Here is an 11609-nt window from a genome sequence, read left to right as displayed (position 1 = left end):
CTCACAAAAGCAAATGCCACAGAACACGATGTTGCAATGCTAATGGCCTTTATTTCTGAGAAAGAAAATCATGAGTTTTATGATGTTGAACTGCCAGACAGATTTGGGATCCCTTGAACTTTGTTGTCAAATTCCTTCCTGCACCCACTCCCACTGCCTATGTGGCTGTTCGGAGCCTCAGCTTGGAACCCACTTTCCTCTTCAGAAGCATTTTCCACAGCACCTCCAGGATGAATTTTACTAGGGAAGATGAAGAGGATTTGAGTGCCCTCTTGAACAAAGATTTTTTCATGAAAGAAAAAAACAATGATTATTTGATGAACAGTCAAAAGGAAATCACTGTAAATAGACTTGGAATCATTTCTTTAAGAGTGGCTTGTGTTGTATCCCAGCTGCTCTGCCTCTAAGCAGCCTCTTTACCCCCAACTCAGGGGCTCCACCAGTTGTAAAAGCAAGAATTAACTAGTGCCAGATTCAAGTCTCAAAATATAAACCATTTTAGATACGGAAAGCAAAAGGGGTGGGGGGAGGCTGATTCATAAGAAAACTTCTGAGCATTATTGTAGCATAAATAATATGGCATCTTTCACCTCAAATAGCCTAACACTTCATAAAGTGATATGAGCTTCACTCGTTGCTGAAATGCAGCTATTTCTGAAGTGGAACCTGATATCTTTTTTTTTTTTTTTTTTCCTTAAACCAGCAGAGCAATGTTTTAAGGTGGAGAGTGAAGGATACAATACACAATCAACTGTAAGTATAATCTAGGATGGTGTTGTGAAATGGGAAGATCAAGTAAAATGTACTTTTACTAATGACATGCATTCTAGTGTATCTTAAACTTACATCCTTAGTTTGCAATTGTAATACATTAGGAAACTCAAGTAATGTTTTGTCTTCTTTCTTTCTTTTAGGAATGCTTTCTTACAACTCTTTGCCAGCAGATTCTCTGTTTCCTTTCCTCTCTTCATTTAATTTAATGTCCAAGTCTCGGAGCTGGCTGAGGAACCCTGTGTTTGGGCAGATGTTTCTGTGAGAACCCACTGTTTTCAGAGCATCCACGAGTGTCATGTTTTTGTGGATCATCAAAAAGGCAAGCACTAAGGATGCAGAGCGGCTTACCCCCATGGCACAATGCACGAACACTTTACCTGCAGAAAGAAGAGACACGAGGTGAGCAGGCTTTAGCATTTCTAAAGTGAAGGGAATACAGAGAGGACAAAAACTACAAGACATGAGTTGGCAAAGTAGCTGTGGTGTTCAGTGGGTACTCATTTTTTTGCAGATTGCCTAAGATTGTGCTATAGATCACAGCTGAAGTGGTATTTTGTACTGAGTATACGCATCTAGCTTAGGCCTTTCAGTAGTTAGCAAAGAGAAGAATACCATTTACACAGCTTATCTTGATGTTCAATAGCACTGGAAAGAATGGACATAAGCACTGAAGGTAGATACTGGAAATGGAGCATTATGAATGTTCTTCCCTGACCAAAGTTAGTGCATGATGGACTTTTTTTATGTAAGATTTCAAGAGCGCTGTGGAGAGGTGGAAGACTAAACACCCCCATACTGACATGTATTTCAAAAAGTTGTTGCGAAGTTATACATAGTTCAAGAGCCTCATGTTTGCATTATCCCTCTGCAGGCTGCATAGCTCCTGGGTGCTTTTTGGGCTGACAAAGCAGTGCGTGGGGGATCTGCTGGCCACTACCCTGCGGGAGAGGCCTCCAGTCCCATGAGGAGCTCTCACCATACAGGAGAGCAGGGCTGAGGAACCTAGGATGGCTTCTCTGCTCCCAAACCAGTTCTCATCCAAATTTTCTGGGTTCTCAGATATTTGTTCCCAGATTAAAATAGCCAAAACTTTCTGTGGAAGGAGACGCTTTCTGTGACAGAACTCATTAGTGTAACTTTTTGTGGAAAAAGGAACAGTTTTGGCAGAAAATTTTGGTCCAGCCCAGACTGTGATCATTGACAAGTCCCATAAACTCTGTAGGACAGTCTGCCTATAAAAACGGGCTTGTAATTTACTGTATCTCAGCAGCCCAGTGTGAGCTATAACTAGGGATTTAATAAAGCACTCCAGCGAAAGCAGCAAGATCTCACAGCCAGAGTCGGAGCAAGCTCTGGAACAAATGGAAATTATGATAACTAGGCCCTAATCCAAACTCTGCTGACAAAAATTCAGCAGGCTGCAGGTCAGGCTCGTAGTTTGCGACTTAGTTCATTAACTTGTGCTGCTTCTCTAGCTTAATAGACAGCCTGGACCAGGCTCCGGTTGTGTGAAGCACTTTGGCACGTGCAGCCTGTCAGCCAGTGCTCCCAGGTGCCAGCAGGGAGCACGCACAGAGCTGCCTCGTGGTGCGGGGCATGAGCCTCCAGGCTGCAGCCCTGGCCGGGGTGCTGGGGGCACAGACATGGCAAGCAGGCCCTCGGACTTTGCCAGGAGGCAATTTCTGCAGGGTGGGCATGGGGCTGCCAGCCCTAGCTGGCAGCCACCTCATCGTGGCCACCTCCTCATGTGCTATGGAGCAGCAACCCCATCTCCTGTCCTGGCCATGCTCTGCGTGTGCTTTCGCAAGCCCTATTAGTACAATGGGAGGCCCCATTGGCTCGTGTTGAAGCTTCATCCCAAACCTTTCCTCTCTCTTACCTCCTGAAGTGTTTAAGGCTTTGCCTATGAAATTGGCAGCGTCGTAGAAGAAGATACTTAAATCAAAGGAAGGATCATCAAATGCTTCTACTCCGAAGTACTCTATTTGCAGATCTTTGTAATATCTGGCTCCCGTGTTGATACTGTATGGTCCATCTGCTGCATTAAGGATGTGAGTAATGTTGAGGCTTTGAAGAGTAGTTTTGCACCTCGCAGCCCACCTGTTGAAAGATGCGGAGGGTTCATTGGCAGCACGCCTAACATTCTGCTAAAATATAGTGGTTTAACGTTGGTGCCTGCTCCCTCTAGGGAAGGATGCAGGAAATGCAGCTTGCTTACAGCACATGTGAAGAAGCACATAGCAAATGAAAAATGTGGTGTGGTGGTATGGAGAGCAGCGTGAGTACAGGCTTGCCTGTGGGATACTGGTAGCTGAGCAAATACTTCCCAGCAGTTAGCCCCTGGGAACACTGCTTACTGTATAGAATGGTCAAGATTTTACTTCAAATACTTGTTTAATGAGATCTGCAGCTAATCTCTCACTTGTCGTGTGCGTGGGTGGCAAGGGCGAGAACCCTCCCAGATGCAGCACCTTGTTCCTGGTTTGGACACGAAGTGGCTCTGTCATGCTCACCAGCCAGGTTCTCCCCTTTTCCAGCCATAAACTAGGACTGAAGTTATTCCATAAAGCTGTGCTCCTTAACTGATGTATATATAAAGAGGAGGAGAAAGGGTTGGTAAACATGAGCTGTTGTTATGCCCATCTGATGATCTATGTAATTTGCAGTAATCTAAATAGAATGAAACAGCACTAAATAGAAGTAGTCACGAGTATGAGGTATTTACATGAAAATTCCTGCTTAATATTTTCAGTTTTACCGCCTTTGAAAAGAAGTTTGGATTTGGACTGCCAAAATCCTTACTGCAAATTTTATTTGGGTCCTTGTCCATCTGGCTCCTGATCCTGCTGCTCCTGTATTTGAGTAGAAGGCTACTGTGGCCTTGTCTGCTGCCTGAGAGCTCAGTTCCCGGGGTAGATAATGCTTCTCACAGTTGACACTAATTTGGGACGGGTTCTTTCTAGACTTCTGTCTAGAATACAAATAATTATTACCCTGCCAAAGTCTGCTGTGGTTCACAGAATGCAGAAAAAACAACTCAGACTATAAATTACCCTTTTGTCTGTCATGTTTTTCATGACATTCAAAGTCCTTGTGTTATCAGTTTTGGAAGCTTGTGTTGTAAAAACATTCCTGCAGACCCAACAGCTGGTCCCCAGTGCACCACATCCCTTCCCTCTCCTCCCAGGGACTGATAACAGCTTAATAATAGGACCATATGTTCTTACGCATCTCCCAGGTAAATATTTGGCCAGACTTGGTCCACGTGATTATCCGACCCTCCTCTGAACCAAATCAGCCGCTGGAGGTCTGCTAGCGCTGGTGTTTCATAGGAATCTGGGCTCCCTGCACTGCTGGTTGGGGAAGAGTCATCTCTGGTGTGAGGCATCTTGCTCCTCTCTTGCACACACTCGGTTTGTCTCAGAGACAGCTTTTCTGAAATGAATTAAGAGGAAATTTTCATACAGAAATAATATTCCCTAGGAAGCAGTCCTGTTCATTACCCTCCAAATAGCATTACATTATTATAACTGGTGTGTGCAGTAGGGCCTGCAGGTGTTGCTGAAAGCATCCAGAGAGCAGGATTGACTCTGTGGTATGACTCTACAGCATGTAATTCATCCCCTGAGAAGGCTGCAGCATAAGACGATATGATTTAATTTCTTGTCAAGTAACGCTGTTGAAAAAGAACGTCCTGTGCCACCCGAACACAACATTGACTGAAACTCATAGGTGCAGGTATTATTGCTGTTACTGTAGCTCTGATGAGTGTAATACAGGAAAGCTCCAGCACTTTGTGTTGGAGAGTGTTTGTGCACACTTGCTTCTTGCTACTTAAAACTGGAAGTTTTTGAAAGAATGAATCATTGGACTGACTTAAACTCACAAGGCTTCTAGGGCCAGGGTGGAAATCTTAGGATGTGTATATAAGACATATTCATATGGTGTATATGTATAAATACATAAAATGTATGTGTGTAGAGTTATTCTTTCATTTATATGGATGTATTTATATACATACATGCAGATCTACATGCACACATACAGTTATGTATGTATGTGTGCATATAGGTAGAAACAGAGAGAATTTTAACTAGTTTTCTGTATATCTCAGGTGAATGTCCCTGAACACTCATCTATACCAGTATACTTATGTCTGTCTGTCTCAGTCTCTCTTCTGGGAGCTGTTCCACTTTGTATAAATAAGGCGATAGCTATTTTGTCTCCAGAGAGAGGCTGTGTCTCTCATCTGAAAGGTAGGGCATTTACCTGGGATGTGAGGAAAAAGAGCATATAAATTTTGGAAAATTATGAGGCTGAAAGTTCTGGCTTTGTTGCCATTAAGAATCCCAACTAGGACTGTTTTGCTCCCTTACAGAGCCTGCAGTAGATCCTGTGCCCCTTTTACAACATTGTTTGCTGTTTTAGACCCAGGAGGCTCAGTCCAGCCCGAAGCGGAACTCTATCAAGAGCAAGAGTTCAAAGGCATCCAAGGAGGCCCTTCTCTGAGACTTTAGGAGCATTCCCCTGCCAGGATCTCATTATCTGGAATTGCTGTTCTCGCCTCCAGAGAACATTGATGAGCTTTGTTTGGTTGCTTGTTGGTATTAAAGCCATTATCAATGTGGGAGCCACATGAGAACTTGTTCCCAAAGTGAGGTGGGTGGCCTGTGTTTATTTTGCGAAAGGTTATGTGTCCAGAATAGATCTTTGGAAGTCATCTAGTCTGTCCCCTGCCCCACAGCAGCAGCAGCTAGATGGATGCTGTTCCAAAAGCCCAACAACAACTTTGTCTGAACAGGCAAGTGTGTTATTTTAAACAGCGTAGGCTGATGAGAGGCATAAGCAGAAAGCAAAAGAGGATATCTTGTTGCTTATGGAAAAAAAGTAGTTCAGATGATGCAAGGCATATTATTGATCACACCACATATATTCCCATGACCTCAGACTAAATTTGTTTTCCCCACTCCCCTCTCCCTCCTCCTCCCCACAAATGTTAAGAGCAGCTACAGCTTTTTGTACATTCCAATAAAAAGGAAGTCTCCCTGGGGTAACTACTTAATAAGCAAAATATGACAAGCACAGTAAAAATGGTGGGGGAGATGGAAAAAAGTTAACTGGTTTTTACCTTTAATGATGAAGGAAAAGAACTACATATGAGTAACTCAGGAAAGTAAAGAAGGAATAGGGAAAAAAAGCCTACAAATTTTTCAGGGCATATAACACCAAGAGCTTTAGTAAAGGAATATGTTGTGTGCTCCCAGCACAGATTAGCATGAAGAATAGCACAGAAAAAGATAATGTGCATTGCCTTACATGTTACACTGCCTTGCAGAAGTCATGCCCTGTGCTTGAGAGCTACTGCCAGCATTGTTGTGATCTCTTTGTATTTTCACTGATACAGAACATTAAGCTGGAGCAGTAGGAGGAAATCAAGAGGTCCTACATCTGGAGATTCAGAAGACCATGGACTAATTTCCAAGGAGCATGTATGACTCTCAGACGCTGCAGATGTTAAAAAGCTGAAGTTGTGGAGGTAAGCAGATGGCTCCTAAACTTTCATTTGTCATAGCTCCCCATTGCTTTAAGCTCCTGTTTAATCTGTCAGGTTGTTACAGTAATGGAGATGATTTGCAGGGAGAGGGGAAGAGGTGGCATCGCTAGGCCTCTTGTTCAAGACCTGACTTTGGGGAGATTCTCTTGGCCTGGTAGAACTGAGATCTCTTGGTGATGGTGAAACTTAACAGGCGTCTCCAGCCGTTGCAGCCAGCAAGGTGCTTTGCAACGGAGTTCCCTTTCATTCAGCAATCCTCTTCCCAAAAAGTGCGTCAGCGTTACTTGCTTCCAGTGACTAATAGCAGACAAGTGAGCTCCTCATCTCAACGTGCAGCACAGCTCCTCCCAGCCATGCCGCTCCGCTCTGCTCCGTGCTGGCCTTGAAATTGAATGACTCCGCGGGGCCTTCAGGATAAGCTTGTAAATAACTATATCAGATGATTGGACTAATGAGGAAGGTAATATGAAATTTTTAATTGAAGACCAGGGATTTTGCTGAGGGTTTTCTCCCCACCCCCTTCTACTTCAAGATACTGCAAAGTTAGCAGAAGTGCTGCCACTGATCACGTTACTCTACGCACTTCCCCCTCTGGGTGGCTCGCAGAAGCTGCTCTAGCTGGAAACAGTGACTGCAGGATGGCACAATCCTTCGTATCAGGAAGAAAAATCAGTCTTACAAGGTCACTAGCACTTTCTGCAGAGACCTAGTCCATGCAAGCTAGGGAGCATTGTACTTCTTCCCTCCCTTCCCTTTTTCTTCTTCCCACTGTACTAGAAAAAATTGCCATTTTCTATGCAAGATAATTTTTTTTTCTGGCAAAGAAAAAAAATGCACAGCCCCCGCTGACTAGAATTGTCCAAAGCATTTAACAGATTTGTGTTGGACTTGCAGATTCCAGTCTTATAAAACTAAGCAAATTCCTGGGGGGGGGGAAGAGGAAATATTCCAGTATTGAAGGGGTTAAAATAGTTCATTTTCATATTTCAAGAAAAAAAAAAGTCCAATTCCATTTTTTCTATTAAGAATTATTTTTTGTTTTGGAGTTTTAATTTATCATTGCATAAAATCTTTTAAAGTATGAAAACAAGATGAAGTGGCTTGTTCCTGGTTGAGAAAAACACATTTTGTGCAACTAAACATTCACACAGACTAATTGAGCAGCCTTCACGTTCACTTCTGTGATGGGGAAGGCCTGCTGCCATTTTGCCATGGTTGCTTCCACGTCTCCTAAAGCCAGAACTGAGCTGCAGAGAGGCTGAACATCTCTCTGAAGTCCCAAGAGGAGCCCGTGGCAGGGCAGCAGCTGAGCCCCAGGCCCTGCCCTAACCACCTTCATGTTATCTTTCCTCTGTCTCTTGTGCTAGCATTTCTCAGCTGGCCTGGCTCTGCCTGTGGCAGTGATGACAGCCTGGATGGGGACAGGTGTCTTTCAGTAACAAGGTCTTACATTAGGTGGTTGGTAGCCTCTGGCACTGCAGAGCACTGGCTTTGGGTGGACATTTGGTTACCACAATAGCACAAGCACTAGATAACAGTAACATGATACAGAAGGCTCCAGCAGCCAAATATCCTAAACTCCCTGAAACAAAAACCAACAGACGAAATGGTGCAAAATACTAGAGAACGAGATCAGAATATAATTTGCATGAAAAACAAACAAAAAAGGCATGATGATACATTTTTAAATTGTTCTCTACCCTGTTTTTTCTTCTCTTTTTCTCTGACCAGGCATCCCTACACACATCTTTTACACTCCTTGTGCTTTTCTCTCAGGTAGTGCTTAACACTATGGCTCTTTGTCCTCCTGATGGAAAAATCCAGATGGAAAGAAGCGTGGTTCACAGGGAAATGATCGTGTAAGTTGAATTAATCTTTCAGATACTGTAATGTGAAACCTGATCTTCTTTTTTGTTAAGAAGACCCAATCTGTGTCTCCACATTTTGGCCAGAATCCGATGCTAAGAGAACCCAGGAGTCTCCTGAGGTAGAGCTGAAAGCCTCATGCACAGAAACAGGCGCATTTAAAAGCAATAGCAGAGTTAAAACAGCCAGATGGGAACCTAGCAGGCAACTGAGGGGGGAAACTCTCTGTTTTCCTTGCAAGCCTACAGGGGCTTGTTTGCAGGAATTAGAATCTCTCACCAGCAGTTCGCTGCAGCTCTAATACCAAGTGGTATTGAAAATGAGAAGCAGGTTACGGCTGATGGTTTAAATGAGGAACCTATGGGAATTTTGAAATGAGATCCTGGACTCGTCTCAGTATAGACCGCGCACATGGCAGAGCAATATTGCTTTCTTGGCTGACTGCATCATATATTATGGCCTTTTATTTTGCCCACGTTCAAACAGCGGGGAGCAGCAGAAGTTCATTGCTCCTGCTTGCTCCTTAAACCCTGATCTGCCTCACCAGAGGCAGTGCCCCTGCCTTGTGGAAAGCAGAATCAGTCCCTCAGCCCCCGTGCGGGTATGTGTTCAATGCAGCACTGTATTAATGCCATTTCCATTATTCTGGAGTGAAGAGAAAAGCAGAATGTACAATTAAAGCTCTGTTGGCTTTTTTTTTTTTTTTTTTTTTTTTTTAAGAGAATTTACTGCTCGGGAAAGATGCCAGATTGAGGGCTCTGGCAAATGCAGCCCTCGCTTTAAGCATTGCACTGGGGAGGAGTGGGGCGCAGCCCTGCCAGCCACCCGGTGCTGCAGGTGTCTCCAGCCCTGCGCTGCAGCAGCGCTTTGCTGGCTGGGGAGAACCCGAGCTCTAACACCTCTTCCCCACCCCATCTCTGCCCAACGCCTCCATTCACGCCTGGTGTCTGTGGTGGGGCCCAGTGGCTCCTCCAAAGCGGGCTGGAAGAGACCAGCTTTTGCTCGCGAGGCGCCAGAGCTGGGCTGAGGGGCAACTGATCTGCACGTGTTGTCCCAAGACCGTATCTTTCCATGGGGAGAGAACCTCGGTGGTGCCCCCAGCCCCGTCCTGCCTCCCCCAGCCCTCCCCTGTCAGAGCCAGCAGCCCTGGAGGTGGCAGCTCCTCGTGCCCAGGCTTGTGCTGCAGCAAGGGATGGAGAAATGGGGCGTCCTCGCTGCTTGCAGTGACAGGCCCTGGCTGTGGCAGGAGGGCAGCTTTGACAGCTGCAGCTTCCACATTCAAAGGAGAAACAACGAAAAAAAAAAAAAAAAAAGCATTACCTTAGCAGCTGGCATCTGTGAGCTATTCAGTACGCCATCCCCAGCAAGACAGCGCTGCCCTCCACAGGCTCCTACCATAATTTCCGACTCAGCTGTAGATACCTGTCAAGCCTAGGGTGATGCTCTCCCCTTTGGCTCTCTTCTGGGGCACTCCTGTCCAGGGCACAAATGCTAGGATATAGATTTAAAAAACAAAAAAAGGAAAACCACATCCTACTGTTTCTCTCGACACATCTTGACCTGATTCTTGCTTCTCCCTGAATTAAAATAGCTGTAGTTTTAAGTCCCACCGCCAGCAGTCATAACTGTGCTGTAGCCGGGAGAGCAGCAGCCCGCCATGCAGATAACTGTTTCTAATAGTGGAAACTTCGCCCTCATCTTATGTAAGGCCAGGAGTGGAGCAAAGCGGCTGCGGCTTGTGACGTGCTCGGGCTAAAAGCTTCCTGGGGCAGCCCGTGCCCCGAGGGCAGAGGAGCTCCAGCCAAAGCAAGAAAAGCAGAGTGACCTTGATATTGATAACAGCTCAGTGAGCACTGCCAGCCCCACGCTGAGGTGTCATCGGTGTCACAGGCTGTCCATAGGTGAAAGTTACAGGCACAGTGTGTGCCCATCTGACACAAATGATGTCGAACAGACCAGATTCTGAGAGGGGGAAGGAAAAAAAGCCTGGCAAGCTTCAGGAAAGACAAACAAGGATATTAATATATTGCTATTAAAACAGGCTCTGAAGCAGTTGCCCTTCTGCAGGCAGTATGGATTTGTATGACTGTGGATTAAAGATTTTTTTTTTTTCTCCTCGATTTACTCCTCAAATGATTTTTGTCTGACTGCTGCTGTCAATACAAAATTGACGACGCTGTCAAGCTTGCAAGATTTCAGAGTATTTGAAGGCACGAGTGAAGGTTTTTGATATTCCTCAGTCACTTGGCACTGGTATCTTTGAGCTGCCTGTCTCTCCCTACATTTCTAATGTCAGCAGCAAAGTGCTTTCCCTTGCCTTCCTTGCCTTGCCTGAAAGGGTACATATGAGAAAGACATCTTTTTATAAAGTTGACAAAGCTGTACAAACTCTTTGCAGTAGAATAAAGAGCAAAGAGACTTCAAAACTCCACACTTGAAGATCTATTTTGGCACTTACATTTTTTTCAGGGAAATTGTAGAGTTCTCGAGGGATGCTCTCAGCTTTGTTGGGGTGAAGTTGAACATCTTTCCTTTAGATTTTTAATTGCTGACTTTAAACGGATGATTTGTTTTTTGATTAAGCGATGCCCAACGGATCTGCCAAATGCCCAAGACATGATGTTGATGTTGATGCCCCCTGAGTCTTGCAGTGTCGGGCAGGGCAGGGGCAAAGGTGGTTATGCTCCAGCAAGTTTGGGGAGTTGCTTGTGCTTTTTCCCACCTATATTTCATCAGGTTTTATGCCGTTGTTTTTGCAATGCTGGTTCTTGGTGATGCTTCGCATGGGCTGTAGGTCAATGCCACAGCTGGTAGGGTGGGGAGGGAGGGTGAGCCCCAGCAAAGTGCAGCCCCGTGGCTCCCAAGGGACCAAGCACAGGTAGCCAGGAGGGGAGCAGCCTTGCTGGAGGTTGTCCTTGCCGGAGGCGATTTGTAATAGATGCTTTGGGAAAAGGCTGCAAATTTCAGTCCATTTTCCCAAAGCAAATCCCAGTGCCTCCAGCACCACCCTGGGAAGGCCGTCCTCTGCCTGAGAAAGTCACTGTGAGCAGGAATATGTTAAGGATTGTGAGCTCCTCAGGTACAGTGGTAATGGGAGCCATCCCTGCGCTATAAATAGCATTAACATCCTTTCTCTCTGGTGCCTGGCATCCAAAGCAGACATTTTTGCTGGTGCTAGTGAAAAAGAACAAAGCTTTGAAATGCTCTTATTTATGTGCTCTTTGCAGGCTGGAATTTTGTGAGTAGCTTTTCTTACTGACTCTGAATTTTGAGTTCATTTTAAGGTGAAATATTGGATTTTTTGTTTAGGATTTTTTTCATTTTTTATTACCATATGTTATTTTCATATCTTTAGTAAAACTGTGTGAGAAGAGCTATCGTGAAAAGAGACAGGGGATCAAGACTAGCTATTTAC

General features: G+C 44.9%; 1 protein-coding gene across 1 annotated transcript; it reads right to left on the bottom strand.

Annotated features, from left to right (window-relative positions):
- Positions 1 to 694: 694 nt before the first annotated feature.
- On the bottom strand, positions 695 to 9807 carry LOC116491431 (dual specificity protein phosphatase 13-like). The gene is made up of 4 exons (XM_032191357.1): positions 9515 to 9807; positions 4002 to 4209; positions 2654 to 2874; positions 695 to 1151 (listed from the first exon to the last, which is right to left on the bottom strand). The coding sequence occupies exons 2-4, from the start codon at positions 4160 to 4162 to the stop codon at positions 925 to 927; spliced, it is 609 nt and encodes a 202-aa protein (XP_032047248.1). The 5' UTR covers positions 4163 to 4209; positions 9515 to 9807; the 3' UTR covers positions 695 to 924.
- Between the last annotated feature and the right edge of the window lie 1802 nt (positions 9808 to 11609).

This window comes from Aythya fuligula, chromosome 7 (assembly GCF_009819795.1).
Source record: "Aythya fuligula isolate bAytFul2 chromosome 7, bAytFul2.pri, whole genome shotgun sequence".
Taxonomy (NCBI): Eukaryota; Metazoa; Chordata; class Aves; order Anseriformes; family Anatidae; genus Aythya; species Aythya fuligula.
This window is presented reverse-complemented; position numbering and strand designations above follow the sequence as displayed.

Bases quoted from the DNA above. Each gene is read 5' to 3' on its own strand.
- LOC116491431 (XM_032191357.1), bottom strand. From the start codon at position 4,162: ATGCCTCACACCAGAGATGACTCTTCCCCAACCAGCAGTGCAGGGAGC. The intron at 2,875-4,001 runs GTAAGAACATAT...ATCTTTCAACAG, and splicing joins AATATTTACCTGGGAGATGC to GTGGGCTGCGAGGTGCAAAA. The intron at 1,152-2,653 runs GTAAGAGAGAGG...TTCTTTCTGCAG, and splicing joins AGCCTTAAACACTTCAGGAG to GTAAAGTGTTCGTGCATTGT.